Genomic DNA, 19,599 nt, shown 5'->3' with positions numbered 1-19,599 from the left:
GCAAACTGCATAGCTGTTTCATGTTTGCTCCTGAATGTTGAGACTTTCAGACTCAGGAAAAGTTATCTAGGAACAAAATCCAAAGAGGACAATGGCTACAAAAGGAAGTACTGAGACACTACAAAAAGGGTTCATAAAGACTCACTAAGATGGTGAATTTCCCACTAAGGATCTCAGAACGGAGAGGTTCCTCATGAGGTTTCAGCTTCACAATGCCTTCCTTCCTTCGTGTTTCCTAAGAATAAAGCACAGCAAGATAAATTAATATGAAAATACTGTATATCCAGGAGAGCTTTATGTAAACATCAAAACTCAGAGATAAGGGACTTTAAGAAGTCAACTAATTGACTCACAAATTCCTTTGTAACACCCTTTAGGCCAACTGAGTGCTATCTGAATTTTCCTCCAATGCCACCTTATCAGCCTCTTATGTATGATATTTTCCTTTAAATTAGTGCCAGTGCTGGGGCGCCTGGGTGGCTCAGTGGGTTAAGCCTCTACCTTCGGCTTAGGTCATGATCCCAGAGTCCTGGGATCGAACCCCACATTGGGCTCTCTGCTCAGCAGGGAGCCTGCTTCCTTACCGCTCTCACCCCCTGCCTGCCTCTCTGCCAACTGTGATCTCTGTCAAAGAAATAAAGAAAATATTTTTAAATAAATAAATAAATAAATAAATAAATAAGTGCTGATCCTAACCCCAACGACCAACTAAAATATATTGTTAGAGTGTAGTTCTTAAACATATATTAAAAGTTCTTAAACATACATCAGCAGTGATAATGCAGCAAGATATTAAATATGCACCCCAAAAATGTCTGGAAACAGACATCGTCACACATCCTCACCATCAGTCCCCTCAACAGGTTCTCCAACAAGACCTACCATGACCTCATTTTTCTTATCTCCACAGCAAGATTCTTTAAGCTCATCCTCAGTTTCCTTATACTCAGTCTGCTACATTCTCATTGTCCCCAATCTAACTACCGTACCGAGAGCTGCCGCTCCATGACCAGGACCTTTCTTCCTGTCAGAGAACCTAGCAGGCATTTCAGCTGTCCTTTTACATGACAAGGTTGACCATTCACCTTCCCTTTCCCCTGAGACAGTCTCTATCAGAGACAGAAAATACTCTCTCAGTTCTCCTATTTCTTCAACTACTGCTGCTAAGTCTCCTTTTTTCTTTTTTTTTTTTAAGAGAGAGTGACGGGGGAGGGACAGGGAGTGACACGGGGCCTGAGATCATGACCTGAGTTGGACACTTAATCCACTGAGCCACCTAGGTGGCTACCCTCCCTTGTGGGGTTTTTTGTTCACTTGCATTCATTTACTCACTCAGTTCATTCACTGGCTCATTCATTTATTCTGCAAATATCTGTAGAATTATTATGTGCCAGGCACTGAGTTAAGTGCAAGGAACACATTGGTGAATGGAACATACTAGGTCTTTGTTTATATTCTTGCCCAATCCATCCCTAAAATCAAATTCAAATGCCTTCAGAGGCAGGGCAGCAAGTAAAGACAGTATTTGTACTAGGATTACAGAAAAGTACATGCCTTACCTAAAGCACTCAAGTTCAACTTTTAAGATAATACTGAACCAAAGATAGCAAAGAGTCTGAGGTGACATTCAGCCCTACATATCTTCTCCTTACATTTTCCTAGAATGACCTCACTTTTTCTCATGGCTCCAATATTCAGCTCTACTTTGGTCACTCAAAATCTCTACTTCTGGTCCAGATTTCTTTTCTGAATCCCATTCCAAGTTCTTGGAGAACAAGTCTATTTGGGTATACCAAGGACACTTCAGACCTAACATAATCAAACTGAACTCATGACCCTGCCTCCCCACACACCTGCACCATTTCAGTGCCCGCTAAAATTAGTGAATGCTACTACCACCCAAGTTAAAGACCTGGGACACCTGACTCTTCTTTCCTTATACATCAGTTTAAGCAATCTTGTTTTACCAATTTCATTTCTAGGATCTGCCCATTTTTTCCTCTATCTCCGCTGACACTACACTTAATGACACCAAAATTATTTCACTCCCTGTACCCTGTAAATACAATGGCCTTCTATTGGTCTGTTTCCAGTACAGCCCTTCTGATCCATTCTCTAAAGCACACTGAGAAAATAGAATGCAAATCTGATCAACTTATTCTGCTGTATTTAACCTTCATTGAATTTCTCTGCCCTTAAAAACAAAACAAAACAAAAAAACAGATACTCTATGATCTGGTCTTGTTTACTTTCACTGCTCAATCTCTTGACATGTCCCCTCTCCCAGTGAGCATTTCTGCTCAGCTCAATTTCTCTACTGTCAACTAGGAATCTAACTTGCTATTCTCTCTGCTATATTCCCCTATCTGTCCAATTCTTACTCCATTCTTCAGATCTTAATTTAGAAATAAATTCCTTCAAGAAGGCTTCTATGACCCTTCTAAGTAAATGTGCACGTAAATGTGCATCCGCACAACCAAGTAGTGCCCTATCATAACTTTCTATAACTGTCTGTCTACTTTTTCTTTCTTTCTTTTTTTTTCTTTTAAAGATTTTATTTATTTATTTGACAGGCAGAGATTACAAGTAGGCAGAGAGGCAGGCAGAGAGAGAGGAGGAAGCAGGCTCCCTGCGGAGCAGAGAGCCTGATGCGGGGCTCGATCCCAGGACCCTGGGATCATGACCTGAGCTGAAGGCAGAGGCTTTAACCCACTGAGCCACCCAGGCGCCCCTACTTTTTCTTTCTAAATAATAATCTCTGGGGGCACCTGAGTGGCTCAGTGGGTTAAAGCCTCTGCCTTTGGCTCAGGTCATGATCCCAGATCCTGGGATAGAGCCCCACCTCAGGCTCTCTGCTCAGCGGGGAGCCTGCTTCCTCTTCTCTCTCTCTGCCTGCCTCTGCCTACTTGTGATCTCTGTCAAATAAATAAATAAAATCTTAAAAAAAAAAAAATCTCTGCACCTGGAACATAGTACATATATAATAAACATCTGTTGAAAAAATGAGTTAATATTGTAGGAGATGACCCACAAGATAGGCATAAGTGAGCTTTTAGTCTTGAACTAATCCTGGCACACTTTATCCTCCTTTTTCAATTTAGAGAGATTCTATAGCTCTTTAGGATTTTCTGACTTCAAGGTAGGGCGCCTAGATACTGATCTGCTTTTTTTTTATGAGAGTGGGGAGAAGACTCAGAGAACCACTTCGTGGAATATGTGGCACAGTAAACAGCAACACAGAGAGCCCAACTGCCACAGTGCCGGTACCTCCCCCCAAGCTACGTACTCTGTAGGAGTGGAACAACTCTATGGCACGTAGCACATCAAACTTCCGGGCCATGAGGAACTTGACAGCCACATTCCAAGAGAGGGGGGAAACATTGTACTGAACTGTCCACTTGTTAATCTCTTCAAGAAACTGCTTGGTTGCCTGTTTGACAAAGAAAATAAAGAAAATTTAGTTATTAGGGAACATATTTATGGAAACAACAAACAAGCAAGAAAAAAATATCATCCCTTCCTCAAGCAAGTCTGAACCCAATGTTTCCTACAGGGAGCAAGGAAAGATAAAAGCTGGAAAACCGGTCTGAAAGCAGAAATAGTTAAAATTCATACTATGAAATGAAGCCAGAAGCCAGAGCCAGGTTGAGACAGCAGGGCTTAACACAGGGATGCATGAAGAAAAAAATGAAGGGGGAGACCAAGGCACCCAAATGGAATGCAAATTACTGGCCCCAAAGCAAAAAACCCTGCAGTCTGGTTTTTTTTGTTTGTTTGTTTGTTTGTTGTTGTCTTTTTCCTTTTTTTTTTTTTTTTTAAGATAAAAGGTAGATGGGCCCCTAGAAGGGATATTGCATAAGGTGCACGATAGTACAGCAACCGCAGCTGCTGTTTGGGGTCCCAACAAGCCAACTCCATACAGAAAAACCATAAGAAAATGGTTTTGGCTTTGGAATTAGCAATACTATTTGAGAGCAGCAAAGCTATTAAGAATTTAACAAATCAAAAGGCCAACTGTTCTTTGCGCTGACTGACCCCACAGGACCTCTTCATGTTTCCCGTGGCAGCCCAAAAACCAGACACTAGTGCCCAGAGTCACTAATAGCCCCTCTGGATAGTGGTTGCTGGGGGAAGGGTGGAGGACTTCATATTGGTGGGGAGGAGTAGGAAATTTTCATTTTCACTGTCTGATCCCAAGCTGGCAAGATGCCTGTTTTTAGAATTGTCCCTATCTCTTGATTAACCCTATCTCTCTTCTACCCCCTTTCAACTATTTCTCTTTACATTTATAACCAGTTTCTGCTCTAGCCAAACTACTCTTCTATTTCTTCAGTTTTTGAATAGGATTTACATCAGGATTTCTTTCTTAAGACTTTTTATTTTTTTAAGTAATCTTTACACCCAATGTGGAGCTCGAACTCATAACCCCAGGACCAAAAGTTACACACTTCACGGACTGAGCCAGCCAAGCACCACTACATTGGGATTTCTTTTTTTTTTTAAAGATTATTTATTTATTTATTTATTTATTTGACAGACAGAGATCACAAGTAGGCAGAGACGCAGGCAGAGAGAGAGGAAGGGAACCAGGCTCCCTGCCAAGCAGAGAGCCCAATGCAGGGCTCGATCCCAGGACCCTAGATCATGACCTGAGCTGAAGGCAGAGGCTTTAACCCACTGAGCCACCCAGGCGCCCATACATTGGGATTTTTTGCATGTATATTCTCAATCGCTAAACACTTCCTGCATGGCTATCTGGTCCCTTCCACCCAGAAACTTTTCTCACATGTTGGTCCAAAATGTGACCAACTTGATGAGAATTCTGAAACTTAATTGATCAACCAATCAACCCAAAGTTAAGATGTATGTATAAAGACTGTACTTATTTATTTGACAGAGAAAGTGAACATAAGCAGGGGAAGTGGCAGCCCGAAGGAGAGGGAGAAGCAGGTTCCTGGCTAAACAGGAAGCCCAATGTGAGGCAGGGGCTCTATCCCAGGAGCCCAGGATTATGACATGAGCCAAAGGCAGATGCTTAACTGGGTGAGCCACCCAGGTGCCCCATTAAGATGTATTTATTTTATTTTATTTTTTTAAAGATTTTATTCACTTGACAGAGAGAGATCATAAGTAGGCAGAGAGGCAGACACACACACACAGAGAGAGAGAGAGAGAAGCAGGCCCCCCATTGAGCAAAGCCTGAGGGACTCGATCCCAGGACTCTGGGATCATGACCTGAGCTGAAGGCAGAGGCTTAATCCACTGAGCCACCCAGGCGCTCCAAGATGTATTTATTTTATTATTTTTTTAAGATTTTATTTATTTGACAGAGAGTGAGAAAGGAGAGAGAGAGAACAAGCAGGGGGGATGGCAAGCAGAGAGAGAGAGAGAAGCAGACTCCTGCTGAGCAGGAAGGCCAATGCGGGGTTGATTCCAGGACCCTGGGACCATGACCTGGGCTGAAGGCAGCCACTTAACTGACTGAGCCACCCAGGCGCCCCAATTAAGATATATTTATTAGGGGCACCTAGGTGGCTCAGTGGGTTAAGCCTCTGCCTTCGGCTCAGGTCATGATTTCAGGGTCCTGGGATTGAGTCCCACATTGGGCTCTCTGCTCAGCAGGGAGCCTGCTTCCTCCTCTCTCTCTGCCTGCCTCTCTGCCTACTTATGACCTCAAATAAATAAATAAAATCTTTTTTTAAAAAGATGTATTTATTAAACTATTACATATTTATTAACTACTTTTTAATATCTGTGCTAAGAAATACAAGAAATGCAAAAATAAGGTTTGCTTTAAAAGGTGTGATACTGGGGCACCTGGGTGGTTCAGTCATTAAACATCTGCCTTTGGTTCAGGTCATGATCCCAGCGTCCTGGGATTGAGCCACATATGGGCTCCCTGCTCAGCGGGGAGCCTGCCTCTCCCTCGCTCCTTGCTCTTTCTCTGTCATAAAAAAAAAAAAAAAAATCTTAAAAAAAAAAAAAGGTGTGATACCAACCTACTGTGTGGCCATGAACAAGGTAATTCTCTCTTCATGTCTAATTTTTCAATTGAAGAACAAGGGGAGGGATACCTGCATGGCTCACTTGGTTAAGCATCTGCCTTCATCTCAGGTCCTGGAATGGAGGCCCAGGTCAGGTACCCTGCTCAGTGGGGAGTCTGCTGCTCCCTCTCCCTTTGCCACTCTCCCACCACTCATGCTCTCTCTCTCAAATGAATAAATAAAATCTTAAATAAAGAAGGAAGGGAGAGAGGGAGGAAAGAAGGAGAAAGAGAGAAAGACAAGGGGAGAGAGAGTAACAAGCAACTGACCTACTTCAGAATCTTGGCAGCAGATACAATTCAAATTGCAAATACAATTCAAATTGCTATGTAGTAGTATTTAAACAACTAGCAAATTAGAGTCCCAGGAATACCTTATAAGAGAGCACCTGATTATTCCCCAATTTCTAGGAAAGAAAAAAGATACTTTATAAACCATAGTAAAATCTAAGAGGCCTAACTGCACCTGAGCTTTAGAACCTTCCAACTGAGGCAATAGAACTTACACCTCTGGAAAAGGAGAGAACCAGCAAATCTGATCAGGCAAGCGCATAAAAAAAAACAAGAAATAAAGGTCATGAAGAAAAGCTTTCAGATGATGACTTTGGCCCAGAACCAGTTTAAGTCTGACCAGAGCAATGAGTCCCAGAGAAGACAACAGGACAAACTTAGAATGCTCCACCAGAAAACAGTTTGAGTTGCCTCTATGGGGTGAGTGGCCAGCATCAGAATGAGGAAAGATGGAAGGGAAGAGAAGAGAAGTGGGCACAGAAAGATCCCAGAAACAAAACTTCAGCCAGCCCAGAAGGTCCCCAGGAGATTCTATAAAGAGTTATTTGTTTTTTAATTAACATATCATCTTTAAATCTGGTCCTCTCCTGGACCTGGCTGAAGCTGCCTATAGAATAAAACACCAAGTAAGAGCAGAATATAACTTTTCCCCCTTTCTAGTAAAAATAATAAACAGACAAATCAATATGCAGTTAGGAGGGGAAAATATAGTTAAATAACTGGGGGGTGATATGAACTCTTAACACATCCAATTACTAAGATGATTTTTCATTTTTCATAAATTAGCCATGCCTCAAAGAGACTTGCAGATTTCACACACTTCCTTCAAAGTAGGTACATATTGTCTTCCTTCTTATTAAACTCAGCTCTTTCAAAGTTCTTAATGTCCTGTAGCTCCCAAGGGCTGTTGCCTTGAGCTGACCTCTGTCCCCTGCAGGTCAGGATGTTATTCTTGGCTTTAAGCACGGGAACAATTCCTCCTGATTTGGCCTGACTAGGCCTTGCATGAAGAGAGTCCAGTGTACTATAAACAGTGATGTGATATTTACAAATGCACATATACACACACAGCATCTGTTATGTTCAGCCTCAGATTCACCATCCTGAATCCCTAGCCCTCTTGAGGAAGAGACAAACCTCTTAAAGAAGTCAGAAAAGATGGCCTCAGCTTCAACAGCCTTTCTCTAGAAAGTTAATAAGATTGCCTCCTCTGTTTACACATGAATTCAGCACAACCACTAAGTATAGACCAATTTGTGGTCCAGTTGGTACCAGAGAAACAAGTCCCAGCAATTTTAATGAGCAACACACTCTTCATAAGGGATAATCGAAATTCCTGAAATTAATGTTGTGTTATTTCCTGGTGAACAGAGTTAGCCAAAAGATGAGTCACAGCTTATAAAATACTTTAACTCAAGGTCAATGGTTTGAATCTATCTAGGTTTATGAGTTAACAGTAAGTTGTTAACACCTGGCAGCTAAGGCATGGTCACAGTTCAAACAGCTTTGGTCTTCTTTTGGGAAAAAGGTCTGAACTAAAGTACAGAAAAACTAACATTACCACTTACAACCTTCTTCAACCCACTTTTCAGGTACAGGTAAGATTTGTTTCAGCATTGGGCACCTGCGTGGCTCAATCGGTTAAGCGTCTGCCTTCAGCTTGGATCATGATCCCAAGGTCCTGCGATCAAGCCCCGTATCCCGCTCCCAGCTTGGCGGGAGGTCTGCTTCTCCCTCTCCTGCTCCCCCTGCTTTTGTTCCTTCTCTCTCTCTCTGTCGAATTAAATAAGTAAAATCTTTAAAAAATTAAAAAAAAAAAAAGATTTGTTTCAGCATTGTCAAAAGCTTACTATAATTACATACTATTCCCATAATGATGTTTAAATAGATAAAAACAAGTTTTTTTACTACAGCCATGAGGATAAAAAGATTCTTGAGAACATGCTATAAAATGGCTGAGATATTGGTCAATTAAGTGGACTGTACCCTAGACACTAACCACTAAATATATTACTGGAAAGAACAAAATCAAAAGTCTTCATGTTAACTCAAATTTCTAAGAGCATGAGATTATGATTTTGAGATGAGCTCTAGACAAAGGACTAGCCAACTAAAAGATCAAGAAAAAGGTGTTGGCATGCTCGGTTCCACAGCATCTTAAATCCGGTGTTCCAACGCAAAGGGTAGAGAATGAAGAGCCAGACCTATAACTAACCTAATTTGAAAGAAACAGAAAACTTCTGCCTCCTGAGATATCAGCCACAGAACCACCAAAAGAATAAATCTACTAGTCTAGTGGGTTTGGGAGTCAGAAAGAACCCATCCTCTCATTCATCACTGTGTGATATTTGTTAAGTATCTTAACCTCTCTGAGCCTCAATGTCCTCATCTGTAAAGATAAGGCATGGATCAGAAAACAGACAGAAAAGCACCACAGTATCTGGCAAGTAGTAGATACCACAGTATCTGAATGGATGCTCATTCTCTTTTTCTTTACTACAGTCATTTTATATTAAAATTTATTTCAATAGTCAGGAGTTCTGCAGATTCAAGTGATCTGTTTCTCTTTAGCCTTTACCAATTCAATCTCTCTAATCCACTTTATCCAAAAGCATAAATTTAAATTCGAAACCTCCAATGTGTATTCAACTGCAAGACAAAGTCTCTAAAGGAACAACTTCTTCTCATTCACGTCTGCACAATACAGAAGAAGCTGGGTCGGGAAGTACTTATACCAGCACCACCACCACCACCACCACCACCCCCCGCCCCCATCTCTAAATCCTTTTGTCCCTACTTTCAGACTCCACTGGCAGCTCTGGGGATTAACACTACCATCCCAAGCATTAAACGACTAGAGGCTATTTCTTGTTAAAGTAAAGGAACAACTTAGTGCAGGACACATGCCATGGAAAAAACGCAGCTACCCTGCACTGAATACCTGAATAAGGACAGTGATTCAATAGAAGACTCTGCGACTGCCTGTTACCTCCAACATGGTTCTTGTTTGTTTGTTTGTTTTTAATATTTTATTTATTTATTTGACAGAGAGCTAGAGAGAGAGCACAAGTAAGCAGAGTGGCAGGGAGAGGGGGAGAGAGAGAAGCAGGCTCTCTGCTGAGCAGGGAGCCCGATGCAGGGCTCGATCCCAGGACCCTGGAATCATGACCTGAGTCGAAGGCAGCCACTTAACCAGCTGAGCCACCCGGGCACCCCTCCAACATGTTTTTGATGTTATCTCTGTATTTCATCAAATACGCTTTTTTCTCATTAGGATCAGTGACAGACGCATTTTAAACTATCTTTATCTTATGCCTGTTTTCCTATCTTTCCTTCATTGCAAACAGTTGTATTTTGTTTTTTCTTTAAATATTTCATTTATTTGACAGGGAGAGAGAGAGAAAAAGAGAGAGCGAGCGAGCATGTGCACAGGAGCAGGGGGAGTGGCAGGCAGAGGGAGAGGGAGAGAAGCAGGCTCCCCACTAAAAAGGGAGCCCAATGTGGGGCTCAACTGGAATCATGACCTGAGCTAAAGGGCAGACACGACACTTAACTGACTGAGCCAACCAGGCGCCCCACGACTGTTGTTTATTGTTAAACCTAAACTCTAATTCATATCAATCTGTTGGGAAACAGAATCTGAGCTAAGACACAGTAGCTTGCTACCATGAAGCAAGGTGATATTTGTTCCATTTCTAAACTGAAAACCATAATCTTTCCATTAGTCCTTCGTTATTGTGCCAAATATGGAAATAAACCAAGTTCCTTTCAATTAATATTTACTTATTATCTCAAATATCTTCACTTTACCAGGAAAGATTTGCTTTCCCTTAAAATCTAATTTTGGGGCACCTGGGTAGCTCAGTCAGTTAAGTGTCTGCCCATCAGCTTGAGTAGTGTTTTGGGATCCAGCCCACATGGGGCTCCCTGCTCTCCCACCACTTGTACAGGGGGTGGGGGGATGGAGGGGGAATTACATTTTTTTTTTTAAAGATTTTTTCTTTATTTATCTGACAGAGATCACAAGTAGGCAGAGAGGCAGGCAGAGAGAGAGGAGGAAGCAGGCTCCCCGCAGAGCAGAAAGCCCGATGCGGAGCTCGATCCCAGGACCCTGGGATCATGACCCGAGCCGAAGGCAGAGGCTCAACCCACTGAGCCACCCAGGTGCCCCGGGAATTACATTTTTTTTTTAAAGATTTTATTTATTTATTTGACAGAGAGAAATCACAAGTAGATGGAGAGACAGGCAGAGAGAGAGAGAGGGAAGCAGGCTCCCTGCTGAGCAGAGAGCCCGACGTGGGACTGGATCCCAGGACCCTGAGATCATGACCTGAGCCAAAGGCAGCGGCTTAACCCACTGAGCCACCCAGGCGCCCGGGAATTACATTTTTTAAAAAGATTTTATTTATGCATTTTAGAGAGAGGGAAAGACGCAGTGGGGAGGGACAGAGAGAAAAAGAAGCAGACTCCCCGCTGAGCAGGAAGCCCAACTTGAGGCTGGATCCAAGGACCGAGAGATCATGACCCAAACAGAGGGCAGAAGCTCGAACAACTAAGCAACCCAGTGATCGTAAAATTACAAGAAAATGTAATTTTAGAAGAGCCAATGCCTTCCTTTTTCTAAATTTTAATTCCAGTATAATTAACATAGTGTTAGGTTAGTTTCAGGCATACGATATACTGATTCAATTCTATATATTATTACTCAGAGCTCATCAAGATAAGTTCACTCTGAGCTAATGCTTTCTTCCAAAATTTATTTACCTAGATGCGTCTGGGTGGCTCAGTTTTTACATGTCTGCCTGAAGATCAGGTCATGATCCCAGAGTCCTGGAATCTAGACTCCCCACACCCAGTTGGGCTCCCTGCTTCTCCCTCTCCCACTCTCCCTGCTTGTATTCCCTCTCTTGCTGTCTCTCTCTCTCTCTGTGTGTCAAATAAATAAATAAAATCTTTAAAATAAATAAAACTTTTTAATTTATTTTAGAGAGAGCACACCCAAGTTGGGGGTGGGGCAGAGGGAGAGACTCTTCAAGTAGACTCCCTGCTAAGCATGGAGCCCATCACCAAAGGGGGTGGAAGGGGGCAGGGAATCTCACAACCCAGGAGATCATGACCTGAACCAAAACCAAGAGTCCAATGCTTAACTGCCTGAGCCGCCCAGGCACCTGGAGCCAGTGCTTTTGTAAATAGGATTTTACTGCATCTGGGAAGGGAAAAGTTTTAAGAAAAATTTCTGCTTTGATCTTATTTTAAAACAAAGTAATAATGGAAATTTGCAAAAAAAGGGAAAATGTTATCCATGATCCCATCCTATTTTTTTTTTTAAACATTACTTGGTATTACTGGAAATATATATTTTTTTAAAGATTTTATTTGTTTATTTGACAGAGAGAGATCACAAGTAGGCAGAGAGTTAGGCAGAGAGAGAAGGGGAAGAAGGCTCACCGCTGAGCAGAGACCCCGATGCGGGGCTCGATCCCAGGACACTGAGATCATGACCTGAGCCGAAGGCAGCGGCTTAATCCACTGAGCCACCCAGGCGCCCCTGATCCCATCCTCTTATACAGTTATTTTCATATTTTTAAAATTAAAAAATTAATGTCAACAGAAAAATACCAATAAATATATAATTTTCTAAATATACATTCCACAACCTTCACCCCCCAACAGACACAACTCTTGGGGGGTGGAAAGAAAGAGGGACTATTCAAGTGTGTAATGTTCTAGTTGAGGGACTCCTGGCCCCTCTGGCAAGCTGCCATAACTAGCAGCAATAGTATTCCCTTCAAGTCTACTGAACAGTAGAACTCTTTCAGGCAGGCAGTCAAGTAGTCAAGCAAACATTCAAAAGTATTTGCTGAGGACCTACTCTGTGCTAAGCAGTATGGTAGCTGTAGAGGAGACACAATTTAGAGAGATAAAGACCCTATTCTGAGCAGTTTACAGTCATTTAAATATGGAGACAGACTATAAATAATCATTGTCATATAATTCTATACATTCTAGGACATATCTACAGAGTGCTATGGAATTCAAACTATCTCTAGGACAATATATGGATTTTTTTAACCTTTTTAGAGGTGTGCCTTGAAGGATGAGTAGGAATTTTCCAGAAGGACACAAGCATTCTAGTTGGAAGAAAACAAAACGTGCAGAGACAGTCTCTAGAAATAATAGGAATTATTGGGACACAGTGTAGCTGGTGTGTTCTGTTTGTACGACAGAGAATGGAGGGAAGGAGCTGACTTGGAGACTAAGCCACAACTGGAAGGCCCTCATATACTGTTCTCCAGATTCCAGGCACAATCTTATAGGTACAAAGGAGTCAAGAGAGATCCTGTTAAGCAAAGGGCAGAGATGATAACTTTGGTCCTCCTGCCCGCCCCCCACAGAATTGATAGCGATAGGAAAGCCAAACTGGAAAAGGAAAATCTAGCAGTAGGGAAGCAAGTCTATGAAGGCAGGAATCATTGTGTATTTTATTCACTAGTTCCTAGCACTATGCCTGGCACAAATAAACATCTCTAATAGCGTCTCCTAACAAATATGTTTGACAAGTGAATGATGAACAGAATTCTGAAGAACATTAACACTGAAGAAAGAAGAGGAAGAACCAAGAAACTTTTCAGATTTACATTTAAAAATACCAGTGATTACCTCTGAAACCAGTAATACATTATATGTTAACTGATTTTAAACTTTTTTTTTTTTAAGACTTTAAAGGTCACAAGCAGGCCGAGAGGCAGGCAGAGGGAGGGGTAGGGGGGAATCAGGCTCCCTGCTGACCAGAGAGCCAGATGCAGGGCTCCTAGGACCCTGAGACCATGACCTGAGCCGAAGGCAGAGGCTTAACCCACTAAGCCACCCAGGCACCCGTTAACTGTATTTAAATAAAAATTTTTAAAAATTAAAAAATACCGGGAGCCCGGGTGGCTCAGTGGGTTAAGCCGCTGCCTTCGGCTCAGGTCATGATCTCAGGGTCCTGGGATCGAGTCCCACATCGGGCTCTCTGCTTGGCAGGGAGCCTGCTTCCCTCTCTCTCTCTCTCTGCCTGCCTCTCTGTCTACTTGTAATCTCTCTCTGTCAAATAAATAAATAAAATCTTTAAAAAAAAAATTTTAAATACCAATGACCACTGAGTATCATAGAAATGTAAATTATTATTTTTTAAAAGGTTTTATTTGTATTAATTTGATAGTGAGATAAGGAGAGAGCATAAGCTGGGTGGAGAGGGAGAAGCAGGCTCCCCACTGAATAAGAAGCACTTGGTGGGACTCATCCCAGGACCCCAGGGGATCAAAGAAATGTAAATTTGTGCCCAAAGAAATGTAAATTAAAAAACAAGAGGGGTGGGGCACCTGGGTGGCTCAGTGGGTTAAGCCGCTGCCATCGGCTCAGGTCATGATCTCAGGGTCCTGGGATCGAGTCCGGCTTCGGGCTCTCTGCTCGGCGGGGAGCCTGCTTCCGCCTCTCTCTCTCTGCCTGCCTCTCTGCCTACTTGTGATTTCTCTCTGTCAAATAAATAAATAAAATCTTTAAAAAAAAAAATTAAAAAATACCGGGAGCCCGGGTGGCTCAGTGGGTTAAGCCGCTGCCTTCGGCTCAGGTCATGATCTCAGGGTCCTGGGATCGAGTCCCACATCAGGCTCTCTGCTTGGCAGGGAGCCTGCTTCCCTCTCTCTCTCTCTGCCTGCCTCTCTGTCTACTTGTAATCTCTGTCAAATAAATAAATAAAATCTTAAAAAAAAAAATTTTAAATACCAATGACCACTGAGTATCATAGAAATGTAAACTATTATATTTTAAAAGGTTTTATTTTTATTAATTTGATAGTGAGATAAGGAGAGAGCATAAGCTGGATGGAGAGGGAGAAGCAGGCTCCCCACTGAATAAGAAGCACTAGGTGGGACTCATCCCAGGACCCCCGAGGGGATCAAAGAAATGTAAATTAAAAAAACAAGAGGGGTGGGGCACCTGGGTGGCTCAGTGGGTTAAGGCCTCTGCTTTCATCTCTGGTCATGATCCCAGGGTCTTGGGATGGAGTTAGGCTCTCTGCTCGGCAGGGAGCCTGCTTCCTCCTCTCTCTCTGCCTGCCTCTCTGCCTACTTGTGATCTCTGTCTGTCAAATAAATAATAAATAAAATCTTCAAAAAAAAAAAAAAAAAAAAAACAAGAGGGGTTCCTGGGTGGCTCAGTCCTTAAGCATCTGCCTTCAGCTCAGGTCATGATCCCACGATCCTTCGATGAGCCCCACTTCAGGCTTCCTGCTTGGTCCAAAGCCTGCTTCTCCCTCTCCCACTCCCCCTGCTTATGTTCCCTCTCTCACTGTGTCTCTCTCTCTCTCTCTGTCAAATCAATAAAATCTTTTAAATAATTAAAAATAAAAAACAAGAGTTATCAAATATCCACTATTTTTTTAAAAAATACCAAAAGACTCAGATTAGTTTTAAATAATGTTCTCTTGGGGAGCCTGGATGGCTCAGTGGGTTAAAGCCTCTGCCTTTGGCTCAAGTCATGATCTCAGGGTCTAGGGATTAAGCCCCAAATCGGCTCTCTGCTCAGTGGGGAGCCTGCTTTCTCCTCTGTCTCTCTATCTCTCCGGCCTGCCTCTCTGCCTACTTGTGATCTCTGTCAAATAAATAAATAAAATCTTTAAAAATAAATGAACAAATAAATAAATAAAGTTATCTTAAACCTTCATGGGACAAATAGCTCTCATGTTACATAAAGTGCAGTATAATAGAGTAACTACATATCATAACCAAAGAAGGCATATCCCAGGAATGAAAAAGCAATTTAACATCAAGAGATCTATCAAAGCAATTTTCATATTAACAGATACTAAAGAAGAAACAATATATAATCTTCTCAACAGATGATGAAAATGATGGGATCAAATTCAAAACCTATTTATGATTTTACTTTTTAATGTAACAAACTAGGAATAGAGAGAATTACCTTAATTTGGTAAGGGTTATCTAATGGAAACTTAAGCAATCATCACATTAAATAATGAAACATTAGAAGTATTTTTTTTTTCTGTTAAAGATTGAAAGACCAGGAAGCTGTGTACCTACCCCTACTATGCAACATTGTACAGAAGGTCATATACTGCAACTATGACAAAAGAAATCTGGTGCATAAATAAAGGAATTTTAAAGAACAGAATAAAATTCAGAAATAAGCCTATATATATATACACACACAGGATTTTTGAAATCCATCCTTTGAATATGTATGATAAAATAATATGCCGATTAATTAAATGTATATATTTTTTAAGATTTTATTTATTTATTTGACAGAGAGAGATCACAAGCAGGCAGAGGCAGGTAGAGAGAGAGGAGGAAGCAGGTTCCCCGCTGAGCAGAGAGCCTGATGAGGGGCTCGATCCCAGGATCCTGAGATCATGACCTGAGCCAAAGGCAACAGCTTAACTCACTGAGCCACCCAGGCGCCCCTAAAAGTATATTTTTTAAAAGCACATTATATGAATTTGTTCATTTAGATGCATTGATACCTAAAGAAGGATACACAAAAACCTAATAATATTGATCACCTCTGGGGAGAGGAACTGAATTGAAGCTAGGAAACAGGCTAGAAAAATAGAAACATTCATGTCTTTTCCATTTTAAGCCATGTCCATGCATAATCAAGTCAAAAGCTAAATAAAATGTATAGATTTAAAAAGACATACTTTAAAAAGATGCCACTTGTCTACCAATTAACAACAACAAAAAAAAATAATAAAAGGACTGAAACCACAGTATAGGCAATAATATGGGAAATAAATACAATGTGGCAACTATATAAAATTCATGCTACTTCTTTGTAACAATTTGGCACTGACCAAACAGTTTTAAAAGTGCAAACACGGGGCCACGGGGCCTGGGTGGCTCAGTAGGTTAAACCTCTGCCTTCTGCTCAGGTCATGATCCCGTGGTCCTGCGATAGTGCTGGGTTCTCTGCTCGGCAGGGAGCCTGCTTCCCCTTCTCTCTCCCTGCCTCTCTGCCTACTTGTGATCTCTGTCTGTCAAATAAATAAATAAAAATCTTAAAAAAATAAAATAAAAGTGCAAACCCTATGACCCTCACCATCCTCTCCAGGAATCTGGTGAACAGAAATATAAGCATGAGGTACAAGGCAGACAAACGTACATACACAGGTATGGGTTCATGTTTCTAGTATTTTGCCTTTAGAAACAATGTTGCCATGAATACTGGATATGTGGATATTCACTGTACCTTTTTTCTTCCTTTAAGATTTATTTATAAGAGAGAACATGAGGAGAGGGGAAGGACAGAGGAAAAGAGACACAATCCTGAAGCAGACTCCCTGATGAGCAGGGAGCCTGACCTGAACAGAAATCAAGAGTTCGCCACCCAATCTACTGAGTCACCCAGGCACCTCTGTAGCATTGTTTCTAATGATAAAATGTTAGAAATAACCTAAATGACCAACTATAAATAAGAAAAGTCCATGTAATAGACCACTATGCAGCTAAAACACTTTTTTGTTGTTGTTGTTAAAAACACGAAGACACTCCAATATGGCATTAATCTGTAAAACACTGAAACAAAACCTTTTATTTCCACATTTTTAAATTTTCTTCTAGAAGGAATAAAATGGAAAAATACACATGAATTTCAACTTCAATCCAAAATAGTTCTATTTGCTTAAATTACTATCAATATACTTAAATTATACTATAATTACCACTACCACTAGAGACTTTCTAAAACTGAAAAAAAAAAAAAAAATCAAAACCTTCATGGATAGCCCTCCAAATTTCTAACAAGAACAACAAAAAGCTGGAAATTAAAACCAAATAACCAAATCTGTACAGCCATTTCTAACTATAAATTGTTCTCATTTTAATGGTAATAACTGACTTTTTCATTTATTTTCCCTTTTAAAAAATTTTAATTCCAATTAACATTGTTATATTAGTTTCAGGTGTATTATAGAGTGATTTAACTCCATGTTACTCAGCGCTCTTCATAAGTGTACTCTTAATCCCCATCACCTAGGTCACCCACCCCCTCATCCACCTCCCCCCTGGTAACCATCTATTTGTTCTCTATAGTTCTGAGTCTGGTTGGGGGGGGGGGGGGTTTGTTTTGTTTTGTTTTGTCTCTCTCTCTCTCTTTTTTTTTTTTTTTTTTGCCTTTGGTTGTTTCTTAAATTCTAAATATGAGTGAAATTATATGGTATTTGTCTTTCTCTGACTGGCTTATTTCACTTAGCATTATAATTCACATATAGCATTATAACTCACATACATCATTAGAACTCTCTAGATCCATTTGTGTTGCTGCAAATGCCAAGATTTCATTCTTTTTTATGTCTGAATAATATTCCACTCTGTGTGTGTGCACGCATCTTTATCCATTCATCAACTGATGGACACTTGGACTGATTCCACATCTTGACTATTGTAAATAATGATGCAATAACCATAAGGGTACCATTTATTCCTTTGAATCAGTGTTTTTATAGGCTCTGGGTAAGGACCCAATAATGCGATAACTGGATCACAGGGTTGTTCTGTATTTTTTAATTTTATTTTATTTGAGCTAGCAAGCAAGCACAGCAGGGTGGGGGGGGGGGGGTGCAGACAACACTGAGTGAGGGGGAGAAGCAGGCTCCCTGCTGAGCAGAGAGCCCAATGCGGGGCTCTATCCCAGGACCCTGAGATCATGACCTGAGCCAAAGGTTTAACCCTCTGAACCACCCAGGCTTCCCTATGGTATCCTGTACTACGAGAGATATAAAATCTCTATAAAACCTCTTTCTTTTACACATGAAGAGACCAAGTGAACGTCAAACTTAAAGCCACAAATCCATTCAAAAATACTAAGGCCAGGGACATCTGACTGGCTCAGTAGGTCAAGCATGTGACTCTTGATCTTAGGGTCGAGCTGGAGCTCCACACTGGGTGCAGAGATAACCTAAAAACAAACAAACAAATAAATAAATAAAATGAAATTACAGTTTACTTAAAAAAAATGCTAAAGCCACGGGCGCCTGGGTGGCTCAGTGGGTTAAAGCCTCTGCCTTCAGCTCAGGTCATGATCCCAGGTCCTGGAATCGAGCCCTGCATCGGGCTCTCTGCTCGGCAGGAGACTGCTTTCTCCTCTCTCTGCCTGCCTCTCTGCCTACTCATGATCTCTGTCAAATAAATAAATACAATCTTAAAAAAAAAAATGCTAAGGCCATGAAGAAAGGCCTAACACCAACCTCCTGATGAAATAAAATGGGAATGGTACTAAAACTCCAAACTCTTCCATCTACTACATCGAGCTCTGTGTAAGAACCAAAAAGAAAAAAAGCTAAATGCTATTAAAGGACTAACATCACACCAGGAACTGGACAGCAGGAAACTCAAAGTAGGGCTGACCAAGTTTTAAGCTTCCCACAAAAGTTCAAAGCTTCAGGAAATACAGAAGGGCCAGAATTAATTGAGCTAGTAAACGTGAAAATCTCCCCAGTGTTAAAAACTTCCTAACAAGTGGAGTGAAGGGCTAGGGTTTATCAGCACTCCAACAGTGAAGTGTGAAGGCCCCAGATCAGAAATAGCCAGTTTTCAATTGAGAAGTAAAAGATGTTCTATTCCTTTCAAAATGCGATTTCTGTCTCTGCTGGCTCATGATTCCCATCCACATGTAAAAGAGCATTTATCACTTATTACAGTAAAGAAAACAATTTAAATCCATTCACTTCTTGCTTCTCTCAGTTCACATAGGCCAAAGAGTATGGTCCAGCAAGAAATAACAAAGGTACCACCCAGGTGTGAAACATTTAACATGCACCAAAGAAGGAAATGTACCACACCACACTGAACAACCTTGGCAAACTAAGTATTATTAACCACATAAAGAAAGCATACAGAGCTTAAGCAAGCTGTCCAAAGTCACTCAATTAATAAATGACAGAGCTAAGGTGTTTAGGTTTGAATCGAAGTCTTTTCAAATCCTTACCACAGTAGAGAAATACAAGACACATATCATTCATCTAATCAGATAATATATATGTCATATGTTTGCCTAGCCACAAAATTACTCTGGAAGGATAGATATGTAAGAAACTGGTACCACTGGTCATCTCTGTGGGGGAAAAATACCTTACTCTGCCCTTCAAGGTCCTTCTAGATGGACTGAGAATCAAATTGACATTAGACAGATTAATAGGAGAAAATCAAATTTAATGAAGTATGTATGGGGAATCCACAGAGACAAGAAATTCCAAAGGCAATGAGACA

The 19,599-nt window shown here is 41.1% G+C and overlaps 1 protein-coding gene across 1 annotated transcript in view; it reads right to left on the bottom strand.

The window, feature by feature from the left end:
- Positions 1–19,599, bottom strand: part of PTPN9 (protein tyrosine phosphatase non-receptor type 9) — an 84,837-nt gene that overhangs the window by 40,344 nt on the left and 24,894 nt on the right. Inside the window, exons 2-3 of the mRNA XM_059180333.1 lie at positions 3,287–3,430; positions 146–235 (exon numbers count right to left, since the gene is read on the bottom strand). Coding sequence (XP_059036316.1) covers positions 146–235; positions 3,287–3,430 — 234 coding nt within the window. The remainder of the gene's footprint in view (positions 1–145; positions 236–3,286; positions 3,431–19,599) is intronic.

This window comes from Mustela lutreola, chromosome 7 (genome assembly GCF_030435805.1).
Source record: "Mustela lutreola isolate mMusLut2 chromosome 7, mMusLut2.pri, whole genome shotgun sequence".
NCBI lineage: Eukaryota > Metazoa > Chordata > Mammalia > Carnivora > Mustelidae > Mustela > Mustela lutreola.
The sequence above is the reverse complement of the archived record's forward strand: the minus strand, read 5'-3'. Positions and strand labels throughout refer to the sequence as shown.